Source organism: Bombina bombina, chromosome 6 (assembly GCF_027579735.1).
Source record: "Bombina bombina isolate aBomBom1 chromosome 6, aBomBom1.pri, whole genome shotgun sequence".
Classification (NCBI taxonomy): domain Eukaryota; kingdom Metazoa; phylum Chordata; class Amphibia; order Anura; family Bombinatoridae; genus Bombina; species Bombina bombina.
The window spans coordinates 1,153,327,092-1,153,354,631 of record NC_069504.1 but is presented as its reverse complement, the minus strand read 5'-3'; the positions used below and the strand labels follow the sequence as shown (position 1 = coordinate 1,153,354,631).

The 27,540-nt window shown below is 34.2% G+C and overlaps 1 protein-coding gene across 1 annotated transcript in view; it reads right to left on the bottom strand.

Moving 5' to 3' along the window:
* Nucleotides 1-276: 276 nt before the first annotated feature.
* The window catches only part of LOC128664935 (phosphatidylinositol 3-kinase C2 domain-containing subunit gamma-like), a 131,742-nt gene continuing 104,478 nt past the window's right edge, over nucleotides 277-27,540 (bottom strand). Inside the window, exons 7-8 of the mRNA XM_053719728.1 lie at nucleotides 27,236-27,451; nucleotides 277-356 (exon numbers count right to left, since the gene is read on the bottom strand). Of these exons, the coding sequence (XP_053575703.1) occupies nucleotides 277-356; nucleotides 27,236-27,451 (296 nt within the window). The remainder of the gene's footprint in view (nucleotides 357-27,235; nucleotides 27,452-27,540) is intronic.

The window sequence follows — 27,540 nt, the reverse complement described above, 5'->3', positions numbered from 1 at the left end:
AGGTGGCATCTGTAGGTGTGGCTGCTACTGAGGAGACTGTGTCTGCAGGTGTGACTGCTACTAAGGAGGCTGCATCTGTAGGTGTGGCTGGTGCTGAGTAGGCTCAATCTGTAGGTGTGACTGCTGCTGAGAAGGCAGCTGTGGAGGATGCATGATCTGCTGGTGCTGAGGAGGAGGAGGATATGTCCTCTCTGATGATGCTGGAGAAGGGTTAGGAGAATCCTGAACATCTTATGCCCTTGGCTGCTGGGGGTCCCCTTCTTGGAAGCTCAGATATTATGTTGTTTCTCCAAAAACATCCTCTCTAAACTGTGCCACATCACTTGGCTCTGGTGTGTCATACTCAGATTGCTCACCTGAAACATATATTAGTAATTTGATTTATTAATCTTATAAAGCATATTACAGTTTTGCATATAAACAATGCAACAAATACCAGCAAACATATGATTGTGATTAACCAAAACAGACATAAATATAAGTAATGAACCTTTATAGATTGTGTCTCAAAGGGACATTTTGTTAATCACATTTTGTGGATAAATATAATATAGTGGGAATATTTTAAAGCAATATCCTTGTTTGTGCGAGCAGATAGGCACTGCAGCGAGCTTGCTGAACGTATTCACTATAACTATGTAAAGATGCATTTATGTTAATGTGCAGTTATCATCATTCTCTATTGATGTTAAATAAACGATTGATTAAAACCCATATATCATATTTTATTATTTTATTTTCTGTATCACACATGTGCATGATTACATTGAAATTTCAAGCGCAAAGCCTATGGATATTTATGAACTTATTAATAGATTTACATAATTAAAAAACAAAGATAACTAAAACTAATTTATTATATATGATATTGAATATTTATTTTCCTGGACCTTTTCAGGTGTCTCTGATGGTGTCCGTTGTCCCTAGGACAGATGCCCTGGAGATGACAATTGTCAGCATCTCCCCCTATGGCTTGTACTTCATGGGCCTACTTGGACCACCACCTGTCCCACAGGCATATTTCACCTCTTTTTGGACTTAGTCTCCCTCCTGCAGTCGTGGCACGTGTATTTATACTAACACGGGTCCTATTGCGGCCTAAACAGCATACTGCAACTCTGATTTTACCCATAGCTTGTTACGGAGACTAGGTCTCAGATTGTGACCGGGTACCAACAGCCCCACTTGTCACAGGCTGCCCCCTTTCCCTGCTCTCAGTTTGTTTGCTCCCCTATGATAAGTTTGACGTCTAGTAGTTCAGTAATGACGCTTTTTATATAATAAAACCTAAAGAATTATGTGAATGAACAAAAAAATCTCTATCAAGTGAGTTTGCTCCTATGTAGAGATAGCTGCACAGAGTTCAAATTAAAGGGACGTGAAACCTAAACTTTTGCTTTCATGATTCAGATGGAGAATACCATTTTACTTATATTTACTATATTATTAAATTTGTGTCGTTCTCATGTTATTCTTTGTTGAAGAGGCATCTAGGTAGGTAACGTGCACAACTGGCGCACTACATGACAGGAAATAGTGCTGAGATCTTGTGCTCTTGCCAATGTATATAGTGCTGCAGACACGTGCACACTCATAAGCATACTTTTCTGATTTTCAATAAAGGATAACAATGAAACAAAGACAATTTGATAATAGAACTAAATTGGAAAGCTGTTTATAATTGTAGGTTCAATCTGAATCATGAAAGAAAAATGGGTTTTATGACTCTTTAAGGACCATATTTCTATTGGTATCAAATGTGTTAAACATTTTCCATCTTCACTGAGATGTTATGTTGTTTTATCTATAGCAGAGATAAATTCATGTAGTCTGTAGTGCATCAGAGCTATAGGAATTGTATCTTTACTGAGATGTTATGTTGGTTTATCTATATCAGAGCTATATTCATGTAGTGTGTAGTGCATCAGAGCTATAGGAATTGTATCTTCACTGAGATGTTATGTTGTTTTATCTATAGCAGAGATAAATTCATGTAGTCTGTAGTGCATCAGAGCTATAGGAATTGTATCTTTACTGAGATGTTATGTTGTTTTATCTATAGCAGAGATAAATTCATGTAGTCTGTAGTGCATCAGAGCTATAGGAATTGTATCTTTACTGAGATGCTATGTTGTTTTATCTATAGCAGAGATAAATTCATGTAGTGTGTAGTGCATCAGAGCTATAGGAATTGTATCTTTACTGAGATGTTATGTTGGTTTATCTATAGCAGAGATACATTCATGTAGTGTGTAGTGCATCAGAGCTATAGGAATTGTATCTTTACTGAGATGTTATGTTGTTTTATCTATATCAGAGATAAATTCATGTAGTCTGTAGTGCATCAGAGCTATAGGAATTGTATCTTTACTGAGATGTTATGTTGGTTTATCTATAGCAGAGATAAATTCATGTAGTGTGTAGTGCATCAGAGCTATAGGAATTGTATCTTTACTGAGATGTTATGTTGGTTTATCTATATCAGAGATAAATTCATGTAGTGTGTAGTGCATCAGAGCTATAGGAATTGTATCTTTACTGAGATGTTATGTTGGTTTATCTATAGCAGAGATAAATTCATGTAGTGTGTAGTGCATCAGAGCTATAGGAATTGTATCATTACTGAGATGTTATGTTGGTTTATCTATAGCAGAGATAAATTCATGTAGTCTGTAGTGCATCAGAGCTATAGGAATTGTATCTTTACTGAGATGTTATGTTGGTTTATCTATATCAGAGATAAATTCATGTAGTGTGTAATGCATCAGAGCTATAGGAATTGTATCATTACTGAGATGTTATGTTGGTTTATCTATAGCAGAGATAAATTCATGTAGTCTGTAGTGCATCAGAGCTATAGGAATTGTATCTTTACTGAGATGTTATGTTGGTTTATCTATAGCAGAGATAAATTCATGTAGTGTGTAGTGCATCAGAGCTATAGGAATTGTATCTTTACTGAGATGTTATGTTGGTTTATCTATAGCAGAGATAAATTCATGTAGTGTGTAGTGCATCAGAGCTATAGGAATTGTATCTTTACTGAGATGTTATGTTGTTTTATCTATAGCAGAGATAAAGTCATGTAGTCTGTAGTGCATCAGAGCTATAGGAATTGTATCTTTACTGAGATGTTATGTTGGTTTATCTATATCAGAGATAAATTCATGTAGTGTGTAGTGCATCAGAGCTATAGGAATTGTATCTTTACTGAGATGTTATGTTGTTTTATCTATAGCAGAGATAAAGTCATGTAGTCTGTAGTGCATCAGAGCTATAGGAATTGTATCTTTACTGAGATGTTATGTTGTTTTATCTATAGCAGAGATAAATTCATGTAGTCTGTAGTACATCAGAGCTATAGGATTTGTATCTTTACTGAGATGTTATGTTGTTTTATCTATAGCAGAGATAAATTCATGTAGTGTGTAGTGCATCAGAGCTATAGGAATTGTATCTTTACTGAGATGTTATGTTGTTTATCTATAGCAGAGATAAATTCATGTAGTGTGTAGTGCATCAGAGCTATAGGAATTGTATCTTTACTGAGATGTTATGTTGTTTTATCTATAGCAGAGATAAATTCATGTAGTGTGTAGTGCATCAGAGCTATAGGAATTGTATCTTTACTGAGATGTTATGTTGGTTTATCTATATCAGAGATAACTTCATGTAGTGTGTAGTGCATCAGAGCTATAGGAATTGTATCTTTACTGAGATGTTATGTTGTTTTATCTATAGCAGAGATAAATTCATGTAGTGTGTAGTGCATCAGAGCTATAGGAATTGTATCTTTACTGAGATGTTATGTTGGTTTATTTATAGCAGAGATAAATTCATGTAGTGTGTAGTGCATCAGAGCTATAGGAATTGTATCTTTACTGAGATGTTATTTTGTTTTATCTATAGCAGAGATAAATTCCTGTAGTGTGTAATGCATCAGAGCTATAGGAATTGTATCTTTACTGAGATGTTATGTTGGTTTATCTATAGCAGAGATAAATTCATGTAGTGTGTAGTGCATCAGAGCTATAGGAATTGTATCTTTACTGAGATGTTATGTTGGTTTATCTATAGCAGAGATAAATTCATGTAGTGTGTAGTGCATCAGAGCTATAGGAATTGTATCTTTACTGAGATGTTATGTTGGTTTATTTATATCAGATATAAATTCATGTAGTCTGTAGTGCATCAGAGCTATAGGATTTGTATCTTTACTGAGATGTTATGTTGGTTATCTATAGCAGAGATAAATTCATGTAGTCTGTAGTGCATCAGAGCTATAGGAATTGTATCTTTACTGAGATGTTATGTTGGTTATCTATAGCAGAGATAAATTCATGTAGTCTGTAGTGCATCAGAGCTATAGGAATTGTATCTTTACTGAGATGTTATGTTGGTTTATCTATAGCAGAGATAAATTCATGTAGTCTGTAGTGCATCAGAGCTATAGGAATTGTATCTTTACTGAGATGTTATGTTGTTTTATCTATATCAGAGATAAATTCATGTAGTCTGTAGTGCATCAGAGCTATAGGAATTGTATCTTTACTGAGATGTTATGTTGGTTTATCTATAGCAGAGATAAATTCATGTAGTCTGTAGTGCATCAGAGCTATAGGAATTGTATCTTTACTGAGATGTTATGTTGGTTTATCTATAGCAGAGATAAATTCATGTAGTCTGTAGTGCATCAGAGCTATAGGAATTGTATCTTTACTGAGATGTTATGTTGGTTTATCTATAGCAGAGATAAATTCATGTAGTCTGTAGTGCATCAGAGCTATAGGAATTGTATCTTTACTGAGATGTTATGTTGGTTTATCTATATCAGAGATAAATTCATGTAGTGTGTAGTGCATCAGAGCTATAGGAATTGTATCTTTACTGAGATGTTATGTTGGTTTATCTATAGCAGAGATAAATTCATGTAGTGTGTAGTGCATCAGAGCTATAGGAATTGTATCTTTACTGAGATGTTATGTTGTTTTATCTATAGCAGAGATAAATTCATGTAGTGTGTAGTGCATCAGAGCTATAGGAATTGTATCTTTACTGAGATGTTATGTTGGTTTATCTATAGCAGAGATAAATTCATGTAGACTGTAGTGCATCAGAGCTATAGGAATTGTATCTTTACTGAGATGTTATGTTGGTTTATCTATAGCAGAGATAAATTCATGTAGTGTGTAGTGCATCAGAGCTATAGGAATTGTATCTTTACTGAGATGTTATGTTGGTTTATCTATAGCAGAGATAAATTCATGTAGTGTGTAGTGCATCAGAGCTATAGGAATTGTATCTTTACTGAGATGTTATGTTGGTTTATCTATAGCAGAGATAAATTCATGTAGTGTGTAGTGCATCAGAGCTATAGGAATTGTATCTTTACTGAGATGTTATGTTGGTTTATCTATAGCAGAGATAAATTCATGTAGTGTGTAGTGCATCAGAGCTATAGGAATTGTATCTTTACTGAGATGTTATGTTGGTTTATCTATAGCAGAGATAAATTCATGTAGTCTGTAGTGCATCAGAGCTATAGGAATTGTATCTTTACTGAGATGTTATGTTGGTTTATCTATAGTAGAGATAAATTCATGTAGTCTGTAGTGTATCAGAGCTATAGGAATTGTATCTTTACTGAGATGTTATGTTGGTTTATCTATATCAGAGATAAATTCATGTAGTGTGTAGTGCATCAGAGCTATAGGAATTGTATCTTTACTGAGATGTTATGTTGGTTTATCTATAGCAGAGATAAATTCATGTAGTCTGTAGTGCATCAGAGCTATAGGAATTGTATCTTTACTGAGATGTTATGTTGGTTTATCTATAGCAGAGATAAATTCATGTAGTCTGTAGTGCATCAGAGCTATAGGAATTGTATCTTTACTGAGATGTTATGTTGGTTTATCTATAGCAGAGATAAATTCATGTAGTGTGTAGTGCATCAGAGCTATAGGAATTGTATCTTTACTGAGATGTTATGTTGGTTTATCTATAGCAGAGATAAATTCATGTAGTGTGTAGTGCATCAGAGCTATAGGAATTGTATCTTTACTGAGATGTTATGTTGGTTTATCTATAGCAGAGATAAATTCATGTAGTGTGTAGTGCATCAGAGCTATAGGAATTGTATCTTTACTGAGATGTTATGTTGTTTTATCTATAGCAGAGATAAATTCATGTAGTGTGTAGTGCATCAGAGCTATAGGAATTGTATCTTTACTGAGATGTTATGTTGTTTTATCTATAGCAGAGATAAATTCATGTAGTGTGTAGTGCATCAGAGCTATAGGAATTGTATCTTTACTGAGATGTTATGTTGGTTTATCTATAGCAGAGATAAATTCATGTAGTGTGTAGTGCATCAGAGCTATAGGAATTGTATCTTTACTGAGATGTTATGTTGTTTTATCTATAGCAGAGATAAATTCATGTAGTGTGTAGTGCATCAGAGCTATAGGAATTGTATCTTTACTGAGATGTTATGTTGGTTTATCTATAGCAGAGATAAATTCATGTAGTCTGTAGTGCATCAGAGCTATAGGAATTGTATCTTTACTGAGATGTTATGTTGGTTTATCTATAGCAGAGATAAATTCATGTAGTGTGTAGTGCATCAGAGCTATAGGAATTGTATCTTTACTGAGATGTTATGTTGGTTTATCTATAGCAGAGATAAATTCATGTAGTGTGTAGTGCATCAGAGCTATAGGAATTGTATCTTTACTGAGATGTTATGTTGGTTTATCTATAGCAGAGATAAATTCATGTAGTGGTAGTGCATCAGAGCTATAGGAATTGTATCTTTACTGAGATGTTATGTGTTTATCTATAGCAGAGATAAATTCATGTAGTGTGTAGTGCATCAGAGCTATAGGAATTGTATCTTTACTGAGATGTTATGTTGGTTTATCTATAGCAGAGATAAATTCATGTAGTCTGTAGTGCATCAGAGCTATAGGAATTGTATCTTTACTGAGATGTTATGTTGGTTTATCTATAGCAGAGATAAATTCATGTAGTGTGTAGTGCATCAGAGCTATAGGAATTGTATCTTTACTGAGATGTTATGTTGGTTTATCTATAGCAGAGATAAATTCATGTAGTGTGTAGTGCATCAGAGCTATAGGATTGTATCTTTACTGAGATGTATGTTGGGTTTATCTATAGCAGAGATAAATTCATGTAGTGTGTAGTGCATCAGAGCTATAGGAATTGTATCTTTACTGAGATGTTATGTTGTTTTATCTATAGCAGAGATAAATTCATGTAGTGTGTAGTGCATCAGAGCTATAGGAATTGTATCTTTACTGAGATGTTATGTTGGTTTATCTATAGCAGAGATAAATTCATGTAGTGTGTAGTGCATCAGAGCTATAGGAATTGTATCTTTACTGAGATGTTATGTTGGTTTATCTATAGCAGAGATAAATTCATGTAGTGTGTAGTGCATCAGAGCTATAGGAATTGTATCTTTACTGAGATGTTATGTTGGTTTATCTATAGCAGAGATAAATTCATGTAGTGTGTAGTGCATCAGAGCTATAGGAATTGTATCTTTACTGAGATGTTATGTTGTTTTATCTATAGCAGAGATAAATTCATGTAGTGCTGTAGTGCATCAGAGCTATAGGAATTGTATCTTTACTGAGATGTTATGTTGGTTTATCTATAGCAGAGATAAATTCATGTAGTCTGTAGTGCATCAGAGCTATAGGAATTGTATCTTTACTGAGATGTTATGTTGGTTTATCTATAGCAGAGATAAATTCATGTAGTGTGTAGTGCATCAGAGCTATAGGAATTGTATCTTTACTGAGATGTTATGTTGTTTTATCTATAGCAGAGATAAATTCATGTAGTCTGTAGTGCATCAGAGCTATAGGAATTGTATCTTTACTGAGATGTTATGTTGGTTTATCTATAGCAGAGATAAATTCATGTAGTGTGTAGTGCATCAGAGCTATAGGAATTGTATCTTTACTGAGATGTTATGTTGGTTTATCTATAGCAGAGATAAATTCATGTAGTGTGTAGTGCATCAGAGCTATAGGAATTGTATCTTTACTGAGATGTTATGTTGGTTTATCTATAGCAGAGATAAATTCATGTAGTCTGTAGTGCATCAGAGCTATAGGAATTGTATCTTTACTGAGATGTTATGTTGGTTTATCTATAGCAGAGATAAATTCATGTAGTGTGTAGTGCATCAGAGCTATAGGAATTGTATCTTTACTGAGATGTTATGTTGGTTTATCTATAGCAGAGATAAATTCATGTAGTCTGTAGTGCATCAGAGCTATAGGAATTGTATCTTTACTGAGATGTTATGTTGGTTTATCTATAGCAGAGATAAATTCATGTAGTCTGTAGTGCATCAGAGCTATAGGAATTGTATCTTTACTGAGATGTTATGTTGTTTTATCTATAGCAGAGATAAATTCATGTAGTCTGTAGTGCATCAGAGCTATAGGAATTGTATCTTTACTGAGATGTTATGTTGGTTTATCTATAGCAGAGATAAATTCATGTAGTGTGTAGTGCATCAGAGCTATAGGAATTGTATCTTTACTGAGATGTTATGTTGGTTTATCTATAGCAGAGATAAATTCATGTAGTGTGTAGTGCATCAGAGCTATAGGAATTGTATCTTTACTGAGATGTTATGTTGGTTTATCTATAGCAGAGATAAATTCATGTAGTGTGTAGTGCATCAGAGCTATAGGAATTGTATCTTTACTGAGATGTTATGTTGTTTTATCTATATCAGAGATAAATTCATGTAGTCTGTAGTGCATCAGAGCTATAGGAATTGTATCTTTACTGAGATTTATGTTGGTTTATCTATAGCAGAGATAAATTCATGTAGTGTGTAGTGCATCAGAGCTATAGGAATTGTATCTTTACTGAGATGTTATGGTTGGTTTATCTATAGCAGAGATAAATTCATGTAGTGTGTAGTGCATCAGAGCTATAGGAATTGTATCTTTACTGAGATGTTATGTTGGTTTATCTATAGCAGAGATAAATTCATGTAGGTCTGTAGTGCATCAGAGCTATAGGAATTGTATCTTTACTGAGATGTTAAGTTGGTTTATCTATAGCAGAGATAAATTCATGTAGTCTGTAGTGCATCAGAGCTATAGGAATTGTATCTTTACTGAGATGTTATGTTGGTTTATCTATAGCAGAGATAAATTCATGTAGTGTGTATTGCATCAGAGCTATAGGAATTGTATCTTTACTGAGATGTTATGTTGGTTTATCTATAGCAGAGATAAATTCATGTAGTGTGTAGTGCATCAGAGCTATAGGAATTGTATCTTTACTGAGATGTTATGTTGTTTTATCTATAGCAGAGATAAATTCATGTAGTGTGTAGTGCATCAGAGCTATAGGAATTGTATCTTTACTGAGATGTTATGTTGGTTTATCTATAGCAGAGATAAATTCATGTAGTCTGTAGTGCATCAGAGCTATAGGAATTGTATCTTTACTGAGATGTTATGTTGGTTTATCTATAGCAGAGATAAATTCATGTAGTCGTGTAGTGCATCAGAGCTATAGGAATTGTATCTTTACTGAGATGTTATGTTGGTTTATCTATAGCAGAGATAAATTCATGTAGTGCTGTAGTGCATCAGAGCTATAGGAATTGTATCTTTACTGAGATGTTATGTTGGTTTATCTATAGCAGAGATAAATTCATGTAGTGTGTAGTGCATCAGAGCTATAGGAATTGTATCTTTACTGAGATGTTATGTTGTTTTATCTATATCAGAGATAAATTCATGTAGTCTGTAGTGCATCAGAGCTATAGGAATTGTATCTTTACTGAGATGTTATGTTGGTTTATCTATAGCAGAGATAAATTCATGTAGTGTGTAGTGCATCAGAGCTATAGGAATTGTATCTTTACTGAGATGTTATGTTGGTTTATCTATAGCAGAGATAAATTCATGTAGTGTGTAGTGCATCAGAGCTATAGGAATTGTATCTTTACTGAGATGTTATGTTGGTTTATCTATAGCAGAGATAAATTCATGTAGTGTGTAGTGCATCAGAGCTATAGGAATTGTATCTTTACTGAGATGTTATGTTGGTTTATCTATAGCAGAGATAAATTCATGTAGTCTGTAGTGCATCAGAGCTATAGGAATTGTATCTTTACTGAGATGTTATGTTGGTTTATCTATAGCAGAGATAAATTCATGTAGTGTGTAGTGCATCAGAGCTATAGGAATTGTATCTTTACTGAGATGTTATGTTGGTTTATCTATAGCAGAGATAAATTCATGTAGTCGTGTAGTGCATCAGAGCTATAGGAATTGTATCTTTACTGAGATGTTATGTTGGTTTATCTATAGCAGAGATAAATTCATGTAGTGCTGTAGTGCATCAGAGCTATAGGAATTGTATCTTTACTGAGATGTTATGTTGGTTTATCTATAGCAGAGATAAATTCATGTAGTGTGTAGTGCATCAGAGCTATAGGAATTGTATCTTTACTGAGATGTTATGTTGTTTATCTATAGCAGAGATAAATTCATGTAGTGTGTAGTGCATCAGAGCTATAGGAATTGTATCTTTACTGAGATGTTATGTTGTTTTATCTATAGCAGAGATAAATTCATGTAGTGTGTAGTGCATCAGAGCTATAGGAATTGTATCTTTACTGAGATGTTATGTTGGTTTATCTATATCAGAGATAAATTCATGTAGTCTGTAGTGCATCAGAGCTATAGGAATTGTATCTTTACTGAGATGTTATGTTGGTTTATCTATAGCAGAGATAAATTCATGTAGTCGTGTAGTGCATCAGAGCTATAGGAATTGTATCTTTACTGAGATGTTATGTTGGTTTATCTATAGCAGAGATAAATTCATGTAGTCTGTAGTGCATCAGAGCTATAGGAATTGTATCTTTACTGAGATGTTATGTTGGTTTATCTATAGCAGAGATAAATTCATGTAGTGTGTAGTGCATCAGAGCTATAGGAATTGTATCTTTACTGAGATGTTATGTTGGTTTATCTATAGCAGAGATAAATTCATGTAGTCTGTAGTGCATCAGAGCTATAGGAATTGTATCTTTACTGAGATGTTATGTTGGTTTATCTATAGCAGAGATAAATTCATGTAGTGTGTAGTGCATCAGAGCTATAGGAATTGTATCTTTACTGAGATGTTATGTTGGTTTATCTATAGCAGAGATAAATTCATGTAGTGTGTAGTGCATCAGAGCTATAGGAATTGTATCTTTACTGAGATGTTATGTTGGTTTATCTATAGCAGAGATAAATTCATGTAGTGTGTAGTGCATCAGAGCTATAGGAATTGTATCTTTACTGAGATGTTATGTTGGTTTATCTATATCAGAGATAAATTCATGTAGTCTGTAGTGCATCAGAGCTATAGGAATTGTATCTTTACTGAGATGTTATGTTGGTTTATCTATATCAGAGATAAATTCATGTAGTGTGTAGTGCATCAGAGCTATAGGAATTGTATCTTTACTGAGATGTTATGTTGGTTTATCTATAGCAGAGATAAATTCATGTAGTGTGTAGTGCATCAGAGCTATAGGAATTGTATCTTTACTGAGATGTTATGTTGTTTTATCTATAGCAGAGATAAATTCATGTAGTGCTGTAGTGCATCAGAGCTATAGGAATTGTATCTTTACTGAGATGTTATGTTGGTTTATCTATAGCAGAGATAAATTCATGTAGTGTGTAGTGCATCAGAGCTATAGGAATTGTATCTTTACTGAGATGTTATGTTGGTTTATCTATAGCAGAGATAAATTCATGTAGTGTGTAGTGCATCAGAGCTATAGGAATTGTATCTTTACTGAGATGTTATGTTGGTTTAATCTATAGCAGAGATAAATTCATGTAGTGTGTAGTGCATCAGAGCTATAGGAATTGTATCTTTACTGAGATGTTATGTTGGTTTATCTATAGCAGAGATAAATTCATGTAGTCGTGTAGTGCATCAGAGCTATAGGAATTGTATCTTTACTGAGATGTTATGTTGGTTTATCTATAGCAGAGATAAATTCATGTAGTGTGTAGTGCATCAGAGCTATAGGAATTGTATCTTTACTGAGATGTTATGTTGGTTTTATCTATAGCAGAGATAAATTCATGTAGTCTGTAGTGCATCAGAGCTATAGGAATTGTATCTTTTACTGAGATGTATGTTGGTTTATCTATAGCTGAGATAAATTCATGTAGTGTGTAGTGCATCTGAGCTATAGGAATTGTATCTTTACTGAGATGTTATGTTGGTTTATCTATATCAGACGATAAATTATGTAAGTGTGTATTGCATCAGAGCTATAGGAATTGTATCTTTACTGAGATGTTATGTTGGTTTATCTATAGCAGAGATAAATTCATGTAGTGTGTAGTGCATCAGAGCTATAGGAATTGTATCTTTACTGAGATGTTATGTTGGTTTATCTATATCAGAGATAAATTCATGTAGTGTGTAGTGCATCAGAGCTATAGGAATTGTATCTTTACTGAGATGTTATGTTGGTTTATCTATAGCAGAGATAAATTCATGTAGTGCTGTAGTGCATCAGAGCTATAGGAATTGTATCTTTACTGAGATGTTATGTTGGTTTATCTATAGCAGAGATAAATTCATGTAGTCGTGTAGTGCATCAGAGCTATAGGAATTGTATCTTTACTGAGATGTTATGTTGGTTTATCTATAGCAGAGATAAATTCATGTAGTGTGTAGTGCATCAGAGCTATAGGAATTGTATCTTTACTGAGATGTTATGTTGGTTTATCTATAGCAGAGATAAATTCATGTAGTGTGTAGTGCATCAGAGCTATAGGAATTGTATCTTTACTGAGATGTTATGTTGGTTTATCTATAGCAGAGATAAATTCATGTAGTGTGTAGTGCATCAGAGCTATAGGAATTGTATCTTTACTGAGATGTTATGTTGGTTTATCTATAGCAGAGATAAATTCATGTAGTGTGTAGTGCATCAGAGCTATAGGAATTGTATCTTTACTGAGATGTTATGTTGGTTTATCTATAGCAGAGATAAATTCATGTAGTGTGTAGTGCATCAGAGCTATAGGAATTGTATCTTTACTGAGATGTTATGTTGGTTTATCTATAGCAGAGATAAATTCATGTAGTGTGTAGTGCATCAGAGCTATAGGAATTGTATCTTTACTGAGATGTTATGTTGGTTTATCTATATCAGAGATAAATTCATGTAGTGTGTAGTGCATCAGAGCTATAGGAATTGTATCTTTACTGAGATGTTATGTTGGTTTATCTATATCAGAGATAAATTCATGTAGTGTGTAGTGCATCAGAGCTATAGGAATTGTATCTTTACTGAGATGTTATGTTGGTTTATCTATAGCAGAGATAAATTCATGTAGTGTGTAGTGCATCAGAGCTATAGGAATTGTATCTTTACTGAGATGTTATGTTGGTTTATTCTATATCAGAGATAAATTCATGTAGTGTGTAGTGCATCAGAGCTATAGGAATTGTATCTTTACTGAGATGTTATGTTGGTTTTATCTATAGCAGAGATAAATTCATGTAGTGTGTAGTGCATCAGAGCTATAGGAATTGTATCTTTACTGAGATGTTATGTTGGTTTTATCTATAGCAGAGATAAATTCATGTAGTGTGTAGTGCATCAGAGCTATAGGAATTGTATCTTTACTGAGATGTTATGTTGTTTTATCTATAGCAGAGATAAATTCATGTAGTCTGTAGTGCATCAGAGCTATAGGAATTGTATCTTTACTGAGATGTTATGTTGGTTTATCTATAGCAGAGATAAATTCATGTAGTGTGTAGTGCATCAGAGCTATAGGAATTGTATCTTTACTGAGATGTTATGTTGGTTTATCTATAGCAGAGATAAATTCATGTAGTGTGTAGTGCATCAGAGCTATAGGAATTGTATCTTTACTGAGATGTTATGTTGGTTTATCTATAGCAGAGATAAATTCATGTAGTGTGTAGTGCATCAGAGCTATAGGAATTGTATCTTTACTGAGATGTTATGTTGGTTTTATCTATAGCAGAGATAAATTCATGTAGTGTGTAGTGCATCAGAGCTATAGGAATTGTATCTTTACTGAGATGTTATGTTGGTTTATCTATAGCAGAGATAAATTCATGTAGTCTGTAGTGCATCAGAGCTATAGGAATTGTATCTTTACTGAGATGTTATGTTGGTTTATCTATAGCAGAGATAAATTCATGTAGTGTGTAGTGCATCAGAGCTATAGGAATTGTATCTTTACTGAGATGTTATGTTGGTTTATCTATAGCAGAGATAAATTCATGTAGTCTGTAGTGCATCAGAGCTATAGGAATTGTATCTTTACTGAGATGTTATGTTGGTTTATCTATAGCAGAGATAAATTCATGTAGTGTGTAGTGCATCAGAGCTATAGGAATTGTATCTTTACTGAGATGTTATGTTGGTTTATCTATAGCAGAGATAAATTCATGTAGTGTGTAGTGCATCAGAGCTATAGGAATTGTATCTTTACTGAGATGTTATGTTGTTTTATCTATAGCAGAGATAAATTCATGTAGTCTGTAGTGCATCAGAGCTATAGGAATTGTATCTTTACTGAGATGTTATGTTGGTTTATCTATAGCAGAGATAAATTCATGTAGTGTGTAGTGCATCAGAGCTATAGGAATTGTATCTTTACTGAGATGTTATGTTGTTTTATCTATAGCAGAGATAAATTCATGTAGTGTGTAGTGCATCAGAGCTATAGGAATTGTATCTTTACTGAGATGTTATGTTGGTTTTATCTATAGCAGAGATAAATTCATGTAGTCTGTAGTGCATCAGAGCTATAGGAATTGTATCTTTACTGAGATGTTTTGTTGGTTTATCTATAGCAGAGATAAATTCATGTAGTGTGTAGTGCATCAGAGCTATAGGAATTGTATCTTTACTGAGATGTTATGTTGGTTTATCTATAGCAGAGATAAATTCATGTAGTGTGTAGTGCATCAGAGCTATAGGAATTGTATCTTTACTGAGATGTTATGTTGGTTTATCTATAGCAGAGATAAATTCATGTAGTGTGTAGTGCATCAGAGCTATAGGAATTGTATCTTTACTGAGATGTTATGTTGGTTTATCTATAGCAGAGATAAATTCATGTAGTGTGTAGTGCATCAGAGCTATAGGAATTGTATCTTTACTGAGATGTTATGTTGGTTTATCTATAGCAGAGATAAATTCATGTAGTGTGTAGTGCATCAGAGCTATAGGAATTGTATCTATACTGAGCTGTGATGTTGGTTATATCTATAGCAGAGATAAATTCATGTAGTGTGTAGTGCATCAGAGCTATAGGAATTGTATCTTACTGAGATGTTATGTTGGTTTATCTATAGCAGAGATAAATTCATGTAGTGTGTAGTGCATCAGAGCTATAGGAATTGTATCTTTACTGAGATGTTATGTTGTTTATCTATAGCAGAGATAAATTCATGTAGTGTGTAGTGCATCAGAGCTATAGGAATTGTATCTTTACTGAGATGTTATGTTGTTTATCTATAGCAGAGATAAATTCATGTAGTGTGTAGTGCATCAGAGCTATAGGAATTGTATCTTTACTGAGATGTTATGTTGGTTTATCTATAGCAGAGATAAATTCATGTAGTGTGTAGTGCATCAGAGCTATAGGAATTGTATCTTTACTGAGATGTTATGTTGGTTTATCTATAGCAGAGATAAATTCATGTAGTGTGTAGTGCATCAGAGCTATAGGAATTGTATCTTTACTGAGATGTTATGTTGTTTTATCTATAGCAGAGATAAATTCATGTAGTCTGTAGTGCATCAGAGCTATAGGAATTGTATCTTTACTGAGATGTTATGTTGGTTTATCTATAGCAGAGATAAATTCATGTAGTGTGTAGTGCATCAGAGCTATAGGAATTGTATCTTTACTGAGATGTTATGTTGGTTTATCTATAGCAGAGATAAATTCATGTAGTGTGTAGTGCATCAGAGCTATAGGAATTGTATCTTTACTGAGATGTTATGTTGGTTTATCTATAGCAGAGATAAATTCATGTAGTCTGTAGTGCATCAGAGCTATAGGAATTGTATCTTTACTGAGATGTTATGTTGTTTTATCTATAGCAGAGATAAATTCATGTAGTGTGTAGTGCATCAGAGCTATAGGAATTGTATCTTTACTGAGATGTTATGTTGGTTTATCTATAGCAGAGATAAATTCATGTAGTGTGTAGTGCATCAGAGCTATAGGAATTGTATCTTTACTGAGATGTTATGTTGTTTATCTATAGCAGAGATAAATTCATGTAGTGTGTAGTGCATCAGAGCTATAGGAATTGTATCTTTACTGAGATGTTATGTTGGTTTATCTATATCAGAGATAAATTCATGTAGTGTGTAGTGCATCAGAGCTATAGGAATTGTATCTTTACTGAGATGTTATGTTGGTTTATCTATAGCAGAGATAAATTCATGTAGTGTGTAGTGCATCAGAGCTATAGGAATTGTATCTTTACTGAGATGTTATGTTGGTTTTATCTATAGCAGAGATAAATTCATGTAGTGTGTAGTGCATCAGAGCTATAGGAATTGTATCTTTACTGAGATGTTATGTTGGTTTTATCTATAGCAGAGATAAATTCATGTAGTGTGTAGTGCATCAGAGCTATAGGAATTGTATCTTTACTGAGATGTTATGTTGGTTTATCTATAGCAGAGATAAATTCATGTAGTGTGTAGTGCATCAGAGCTATAGGAATTGTATCTTTACTGAGATGTTATGTTGGTTTATCTATAGCAGAGATAAATTCATGTAGTGTGTAGTGCATCAGAGCTATAGGAATTGTATCTTTACTGAGATGTTATGTTGTTTTATCTATAGCAGAGATAAATTCATGTAGTGTGTAGTGCATCAGAGCTATAGGAATTGTATCTTTACTGAGATGTTATGTTGGTTTATCTATAGCAGAGATAAATTCATGTAGTGTGTAGTGCATCAGAGCTATAGGAATTGTATCTTTACTGAGATGTTATGTTGGTTTATCTATAGCAGAGATAAATTCATGTAGTGTGTAGTGCATCAGAGCTATAGGAATTGTATCTTTACTGAGATGTTATGTTGGTTTATCTATAGCAGAGATAAATTCATGTAGTGTGTAGTGCATCAGAGCTATAGGAATTGTATCTTTACTGAGATGTTATGTTGTTTTATCTATATCAGAGATAAATTCATGTAGTGTGTAGTGCATCAGAGCTATAGGAATTGTATCTTTACTGAGATGTTATGTTGTTTTATCTATAGCAGAGATAAATTCATGTAGTGTGTAGTGCATCAGAGCTATAGGAATTGTATCTTTACTGAGATGTTATGTTGGTTTATCTATAGCAGAGATAAATTCATGTAGTGTGTAGTGCATCAGAGCTATAGGAATTGTATCTTTACTGAGATGTTATGTTGGTTTATCTATATCAGAGATAAATTCATGTAGTGTGTAGTGCATCAGAGCTATAGGAATTGTATCTTTACTGAGATGTTATGTTGGTTTTATCTATAGCAGAGATAAATTCATGTAGTGTGTAGTGCATCAGAGCTATAGGAATTGTATCTTTACTGAGATGTTATGTTGGTTTATCTATATCAGAGATAAATTCATGTAGTCTGTAGTGCATCAGAGCTATAGGAATTGTATCTTTACTGAGATGTTATGTTGTTTTATCTATATCAGAGATAAATTCATGTAGTGTGTAGTGCATCAGAGCTATAGGAATTGTATCTTTACTGAGATGTTATGTTGTTTTATCTATATCAGAGATAAATTCATGTAGTGTGTAGTGCATCAGAGCTATAGGAATTGTATCTTTACTGAGATGTTATGTTGGTTTATATATAGCAGAGATAAATTCATGTATTGTGTAGTGCATCAGAGCTATAGGAATTGTATCTTTACTGAGATGTTATGTTGGTTTATCTATAGCAGAGATAAATTCATGTAGTCTGTAGTGCATCAGAGCTATAGGAATTGTATCTTTACTGAGATGTTATGTTGGTTTATCTATATCAGAGATAAATTCATGTAGTGTGTAGTGCATCAGAGCTATAGGAATTGTATCTTTACTGAGATGTTATGTTGGTTTATCTATAGCAGAGATAAATTCATGTAGTGTGTAGTGCATCAGAGCTATAGGAATTGTATCTTTACTGAGATGTTATGTTGTTTTATCTATAGCAGAGATAAATTCATGTAGTGTGTAGTGCATCAGAGCTATAGGAATTGTATCTTTACTGAGATGTTATTTTGTATTATTTATAGCAGAGATAAATTCATGTAGTGTGTAGTGCATCAGAGCTATAGGAATTGTATCTTTACTGAGATGTTATGTTGGTTTATCTATATCAGAGATAAATTCATGTAGTCTGTAGTGCATCAGAGCTATAGGAATTGTATCTTTACTGAGATGTTATGTTGGTTTATCTATAGCAGAGATAAATTCATGTAGTGTGTAGTGCATCAGAGCTATAGGAATTGTATCTTTACTGAGATGTTATGTTGGTTTATCTATAGCAGAGATAAATTCATGTAGTCTGTAGTGCATCAGAGCTATAGGAATTGTATCTTTACTGAGATGTTATGTTGTTTTATCTATAGCAGAGATAAATTCATGTAGTGTGTAGTGCATCAGAGCTATAGGAATTGTATCTTTACTGAGATGTTATGTTGGTTTATCTATAGCAGAGATAAATTCATGTAGTGTGTAGTGCATCAGAGCTATAGGAATTGTATCTTTACTGAGATGTTATGTTGTTTTATCTATAGCAGAGATAAATTCATGTAGTGTGTAGTGCATCAGAGCTATAGGAATTGTATCTTTACTGAGATGTTATGTTGGTTTTATCTATAGCAGAGATAAATTCATGTAGTGTGTAGTGCATCAGAGCTATAGGAATTGTATCTTTACTGAGATGTTATGTTGTTTTATCTATAGCAGAGATAAATTCATGTAGTGTGTAGTGCATCAGAGCTATAGGAATTGTATCTTTACTGAGATGTTATGTTGTTTTATCTATAGCAGAGATAAATTCATGTAGTGTGTAGTGCATCAGAGCTATAGGAATTGTATCTTTACTGAGATGTTATGTTGGTTTATTTATAGCAGAGATAAATTCATGTAGTCTGTAGTGCATCAGAGCTATAGGAATTGTATCTTTACTGAGATGTTATGTTGTTTTATCTATAGCAGAGATAAATTCATGTAGTGTGTAGTGCATCAGAGCTATAGGAATTGTATCTTTACTGAGATGTTATGTTGGTTTATCTATAGCAGAGATAAATTCATGTAGTCTGTAGTGCATCAGAGCTATAGGAATTGTATCTTTACTGAGATGTTATGTTGGTTAATCTATAGCAGAGATAAATTCATGTAGTCTGTAGTGCATCAGAGTTATAGGAATTGTATCTTTACTGAGATGTTATGTTGGTTTATCTATAGCAGAGATAAATTCATGTAGTGTGTAGTGCATCAGAGCTATAGGAATTGTATCTTTACTGAGATGTTATGTTGGTTTATCTATATCAGAGATAAATTCATGTAGTCTGTAGTGCATCAGAGCTATAGGAATTGTATCATTACCAGGGCTGGATTTACATCTCAGGAGCCTGTAGGCACAAAAATCTGAAGCGCCCCCCCCCCCCCACCCCACCCCAAAAAAAGGGAAAATAACTTTAGGAATTTTTTTTTATTATTATTTAGGACAACTAAAAATAAATATTAGATGTAAAACATTAAAGCTTAAGGTAACAAGGTATGTACAGTTGTATTACTTTTAACTCTGTGGCTGTGCAAAATCACAATAAAGAAAATAATCACAGAGGTAAAAAGTATATTAATAAAACAGTGTTGGTTATGCAAAACTGGGGAATGGGTAATAAAGGGATTATCTATCTTTTTAAACAACAAATATTATGTTGTTGACTGTCCCTTTAAAATCAAATTGTACAAAAAAAGGCAGCGAAAGCAATCTTTTAGAGCAAATAAAATATGTTTGCAATACAACTTAAACCATAAAGCCTTACACTAACTAACACACATACACCTATTATTGCTATATTTGTTGTAATTAAAGCTACACCAAAAATCAATATACACGTAAAGGGACATTAAACCTAAAAAAAATATTTCAAGATTCAGATAGAGAATACAATTTTAAACAATATTCCCAGAATTATTTTATCTAATTTCCTTCATTCTTTAGATATCCTTTGTTAGAGAAATAGCAATGCACAGGGTTGAGCCAATTACATGAGGCATATATGTGCAGCCACTAATCAACAGCTACTAAGCCTATCTAGATATGCTTTTCAACAAAGGATATCAACAGAATAAAGCAAATTAGATAATAGACGTAAATTGGAAAGTTGTTTTCAATTGTATTCTCTACCTGAATCATGAACAAATAATTTTGGGGTTATGTCCCTTTAACTTAACTCAAATGGCCATACAATTGAAAAAAGTTATCAAAAATGGATGGAACATTACATATACACCTTTTTAAATGTATGTATTGCAGATATCTCTGGTAATTTATTTTGTTTATTTATTGATAGAGGCTCACAGGACAGGACTTATTCAGAACACTATGCTATGAAGCTGACACTGGTCTCAAAGTTTACTATAGGAAGAAAAAAAATTGGACATTGTTTTGCAGAAGGAAAAGTGTTTGAATACAATACTGAGTAATTTACTCAGAGACTCAGACAGACATATTCAAACACTTTTCCTTCTGAAAAACAATGTCCAATTTTTTATTCCTATAGTAAACTTTGAGACCAGTGTCAGCTTCATAGCATAGTAATTTACTCTGAGATAGAGAGGTGGATGATTCCAGACACTAATTTTTTTATTTACCCTCTGGAAGCCAGAGAAAGGGGCAAGCAGGCTGTTTGGTTTGCTGCGTCACTAACAGTCAGATAACTTTTACTGGTGTTAGTCACTGACTGTCTGTAGTACTAGTCTACAAGACAGAAGAGAAGACATAGTTCAGTTAGTTACAGAGAGAGTCAGACAGGCAGTGAAATGGATGATCATGCTTGTTCCAGACCTGAGACCAGACCCTATTTTTTATATTTAATTACCCTCTGGATTGGGAACAGCCAGAGAAAGGGGCAGGCAGGCTGTTTGGTTTGCTGCGTCACAGTCAGATAACTTTTACTGGTGTTAGTTACTGACTGTAGTAAAAGTTATCTGACTGTCTGTGATGCAGCAAACCAAACAGCCTGACTGCCCCTTTCTCTGGCTGTGTTCCCAATCCAGAGGGTAATTAAATAAAAATATGAGGGTCTGCCTGGTCTAAGGTCTGGAACACAGATAATCATCCATTTCACAGCCGCCTGTCTGACTCTCTCTGAAAGTTTTAACTTACACAGTTAGTAGTAAACTATTTCTGTGCTGTAGACTAGTACTACAGACAGTCAGTACTAACACCAGTAAAAGTTATCTGACTGTCTGTGATGCCACAAAGCAAACAGCCTGCCTGCGCCTTTCTCTGGTGCCTGTTCCCAATCCAGAGGGTAATTTAAATAGAAAAAAATAGGGTCTGGTCTCTGCTTCTGAAACAAACAATCAACATCATCATCTTTTTCAAATCCCAGCCTGTCTTACTCTCTCTCTGGCTACTGTAACTTACAGTTAGTAGTAAACACTAGTTCTGTGCTGTAGAATAGTACTATACACAGTCTCAGACAGTCAGCAGTCAGTAACTAACACCAGTAAAACATTCTGACTGTGACGCAGCAAAACAAACAGCCTGCCTACCCCTTTCTCTGGCTGTTCCCAATCCAGAGAGGGTAATTAAATTAAAAAAATGAGGGTCTTGTCTCAGGCCCTCAGGTCTGGAAACATCATCCATTTCAGCCTGTCTAAATCACTTTCACTGTCTGTAACTAACCCTTAGTTAGTTAGTAAATAATTTTAGTAAACAAACTAGTAGTAGTGTACTACTAGGTTTTTGATGCTGCGTCACAGACTACTCACTGTCACTGACAGTCAGATAACTTGTTTTACTGTGTTTGTTAGAGGCAGCACACTCATAACCAAGTTGTACATCATCTTCATCAAATGTATTCATCATGATTGATCATCATACACTATCACTAATAATTAATCTAAAGCAACTTAGCAAGCAAGCCTACAGACAGAGAAGAGGACTGTCACTCAGTGTCACTACTATTCTCTCATAGTCTGTCAGACAGCGCTAAGTTGGTCACTCACTTTAACTTAGGCTGCAGAGAGGTGTCTAAGGGCCCCAGGGCAGGGACACGCGACAGGCTCCACTTTGACAGCGTCACTCAGCTCAGCAGTAGGTGGACCGGTGGAGGAGCAACCAGAAATGAGCACGAGTCACAACGCACTCCTCCTTCCTCAGCTCACTGTTCCCGCCGTCTCTGACTCTGAGAGGCAAAGGGCGGCAGCCGGCAATGCCGGCATCACGTGACTGTGACGTGGGCGTGACGCCCCCCGGCCAGCCCCAAACAAAATTAGCAGTGATGGTGCGCATGCTGCGCAGCGCTTAACAAGGCAGCACACTCACCTACCTGGGGACGACTTGACTTGTTGCTGCATTGTCTGCCACAGTGCCACTGGATACTAGCGAGGGTGGAGTCAGTGGTGGGAGGGACTCGGAAGTCAGCCTAGGAGGAGTCGGACGAGACGACTGCACTGCAGAGCAGACATGTTTACTCTCTACTTGCTAAAGTTGTTTGCTGTTGCTAGTTGAGTTCTGTGCCTGCTCTGACTGTCCTGAATCTGATAAAGCACTAACCAAATTATTAATTAAACACTGTCTACAGTAATAAAGCCCTCACTCCCAGGTTCAGCAAAAAAAAAAAAAAAAAAAGTAAAAACTTTTTTTTTTTTTAGACACTGACTCTGTGGCGCCCCCTGCTGCAATGCGCCTGTAGGCACATGCCTACTGTGCCTAATGGCAAATCCGGCCCTGTCTATTCATAGTGATATTTTATACTGATAGCCATTCCCTTATAATACCAGATAGCGCTCTATTCATAGTGATATTTTATACTGATAGCCATTCCCTTATAATACCAGATAGCGCTCTATTCATAGTTATATTTTATACTGATAGCCATTCCCTTATAATACCAGATAGCGCTATATTAATAATGATATTGTAATACTGATAGCCATTCCCATATAATACCAAATAGTGCTCTATACATAGTTATATTTTATACTGATAGCCATTCCCTTATAATACCAGATAGTGCTCTATACATAGTTATATTTTATACTGATAGCCATTCCCATATAATACCAGATAGCGCTCTATTCATAGTGATATTTTATACTGATAGCCATTCCCTTATAATACCAGATAGCGCTCTATTCATAGTTATATTTTATACTGATAGAGATTCCCTTATAATACCAGATAGTGCTCTATTCATAGTTATATTTTATACTGATAGCCATTCCCTTATAATACCAGATAGCGCTCTATTCATAGTTATATTTTATACTGATAGCCATTCCCATATAATACCAGATAGTGCTCTATTCATAGTGATATTTTATACTGATAACCATTCCCATATAATACCAAATAGTGCTCTATTCATAGTGATATTTTATACTGATAGCCATTCCCATATAATACCAGATAGCGCTCTATACATAGTTATATTTTATACTGATAGCCATTCCCATATAATACCAGATAGTGCTCTATACATAGTTATATTTTATACTGATAGCCATTCCCATATAATACCAGATAGTGCTCTATACATAGTTATATTTTATACTGATAGCCATTCCCATATAATACCAGATAGTGCTCTATACATAGTTATATTTTATACTGATAGCCATTCCCATATAATACCAGATAGTGCTCTATACATAGTTATATTTTATACTGATAGCCATTCCCATATAATACCAGATAGTGCTCTATTCATAGTTATATTTTATACTGATAGCCATTCCCATATAATACCAGATAGCGCTCTATTCATAGTGATATTTTATACTGATAGCCATTCCCTTATAATACCAGATAGCGCTCTATTCATAGTGATATTTTATACTGATAGCCATTCCCATATAATACCAGATAGCGCTCTATTCATAGTGATATTTTATACTGATAGCCATTCCCATATAATACCAGATAGTGCTCTATTCTTAGTTATATTTTATACTGATAGCCATTCCCATATAATACCAGATAGTGCTCTATTCTTAGTTATATTTTATACTGATAGCCATTCCCATATAATACCAGATAGTGCTCTATTCATAGTTATATTTTATACTGATAGCCATTCCCATATAATACCAGATAGCGCTATATTCATAGTTATATTTTAAAAAGAAATTCCTGAGGAGGAAAAAACTTAAGAGGATGCGCTTGGAACACAGGTTATCAAAGTGGGACCTACCACTTTATGATTGGGTTTGTACCCGTATGCATAAATAAAAAAAATTTATTTTTATAAACAGCACAGTGTTTGGTATGTGTAAAAAATTAATAATAATGACGAAAATAAATTGTGTGTAAAACAAGTGCTCAGGACAATTTGTGTATAATATTAGTGATACATTGAAATAATCAGATATCACAGATAAACAATGATATTTGTGGCGATTAGTAAAATATATAAAAAAAAGTACTTATCAATGTCCCAAAAATTGCTGTGATGTAAAAAATAAGTGTCCAATCCTAATTGTGAGACATGTAGATCAATTTATATATTTTGTATCAATACTAATCCTTTTTGCAAGAAATTCAAACAAGGCATAAAGGTAGCCTTTTGATTTTTCCATTGCCTAGCACACATTAGGTCCTGGGTTCGAATCCAACCAGGAGATGAGATATACATATACACACATGTTAATATATGTCCAGTTTACTATGAGATATTTTATTTTTTTCCAGATATATTTGGTAATTGCGAATAGGGGTTTTTTATATACTTTTTATTTAAGTGTTATCTGTGTGGTCACAATTGTTCAAACCAATTTATACAATGTATCAAAAGTTAAATGTTTTTGCAATTGCAACATTGTTAATAGAGTTGACCTTTTGTTTCAATTCCGGGTCACTGTGGGTTTAAATAGATCTCTATTGTTAACTATGATTATGCCTGATGAAACGGTCTGGAATAGACTGAGAAACGCGTTGCAAAATAAATACTGTTTGTTTTATACCACGACCCGGTATTTTTGCTTCTTTCCACGATCCACTTGTTTTTGAAACAGGACTTTTACCACGGAACCTTTCATACACTGACACTGTCGTTTTTGGAGAAAAGTCTCGGTGGCGTGAGTGCAGCAGGAGAACACCTATCAGCTTGCAGCTCACCTGGTTCGGCCATTGGCCCTAAAAAACGTGGGTGCTACTTTCTAGACGCCTATCTGGATTCCACAGGTCCTCTGGGTGAGACCTCCAGCGTACTGACTGCTGGAATTTGAATGTCAGCCTGCTTTATCGCACCTTATTCATTTAAGGTGCCACTTTCCTTGTGAGTAGTTTTTTGCACATCACTTTTATATTTGTTGTTTGAACGATTCACACTATGTTGGCGCCCCTTGTTTATCTTCCATTATAGTTATATTTTATACTGATAGCCATTCCCATATAATACCAGATAGCGCTCTATTCATAGTGATATTTTATACTGATAGCCATTCCCTTATAATACCAGATAGTGCTCTATTCATAGTTATATTTTATACTGATAGCCATTCCCATATAATACCAGATAGTGCTCTATTCATAGTTATATTTTATACTGATAGCCATTCCCATATAATACCAGATAGCGCTCTATTCATAGTGATATTTTATACTGATAGCCATTCCCATATAATACCAGATAGCGCTCTATTCATAGTGATATTTTATACTGATAGCCATTCCCTTATAATACCAGATAGTGCTCTATTCATAGTTATATTTTATACTGATAGCCATTCCCATATAATACCAGATAGCGCTCTATTCATAGTGATATTTTATACTGATAGCCATTCCCATATAATACCAGATAGTGCTCTATTCATAGTGATATTTTATACTGATAGCCATTCCCTTATAATACCAGATAGCGCTCTATTCATAGTTATATTTTATACTGATAGCCATTCCCATATAATACCAGATAGCGCTCTATTCATAGTTATATTTTATACTGATAGCCATTCCCATATAATACCAGATAGCGCTCTATTCATAGTGATATTTTATACTGATAGCCATTCCCTTATAATACCAGATAGCGCTCTATTCATAGTGATATTTTATACTGATAGCCATTCCCTTATAATACCAGATAGCGCACTATTCATAGTTATATTTTATACTGATAGCCATTCCCTTATAATACCAGATAGCGCTCTATTCATAGTGATATTTTATACTGATAGCCATTCCCTTATAATACCAGATAGTGCTCTATTCATAGTGATATTTTATACTGATAGCCATTCCCTTATAATACCAGATAGTGCTCTATTCATAGTGATATTTTATACTGATAGCCATTCCCTTATAATACCAGATAGCGCTCTATTCATAGTGATATTTTATACTGATAGCCATTCCCATATAATACCAGATAGCGCTCTATTCATAGTGATATTTTATACTGATAGCCATTCCCTTATAATACCAGATAGCGCTCTATTCATAGTTATATTTTATACTGATAGCCATTCCCTTATAATACCAGATAGCGCTCTATTCATAGTTATATTTTATACTGATAGCCATTCCCATATAATACCAGATAGCGCTCTATTCATAGTGATATTTTATACTGATAGCCATTCCAATATAATACCAGATAGTGCTCTATTCATAGTTATATTTTATACTGATAGCCATTCCCATATAATACCAGATAGCGCTCTATTCATAGTGATATTTTATACTGATAGCCATTCCCATATAATACCAGATAGCGCTCTATTCATAGTTATATTTTATACTGATAGCCATTCCCTTATAATACCAGATAGCGCTCTATTCATAGTGGTATTTTATACTGATAGCCATTCCCATATAATACCAGATAGCGCTCTATTCATAGTGATATTTTATACTGATAGCCATTCCCATATAATACCAGATAGCGCTCTATTCATAGTGATATTTTATACTGATAGCCAATGTCATCTCAGACCTTTTTGTCCAGTTGTCAGGAAGGTTGTTTGCCGCGTACAAGTGGAAGCTGAATTGGGAATTTGTACAGCGGCCCCTGGAGATGGAGTAGGTGGACGGCTGAGCCTGGAAGTCTGTGTAGAAGCTCCCAGTGAAGAGATTGATTAGATCAGAAAGGGCTCTGGACAGCTGGACCACAGCGTCCTGTACATCAGCTGAGAACAGAAGAAATCATTAGCATTATCCTTTAGTAATTACAGGTGAACAGGCATCAGCTATACCGACCAGTAATGTATGTTTGGGG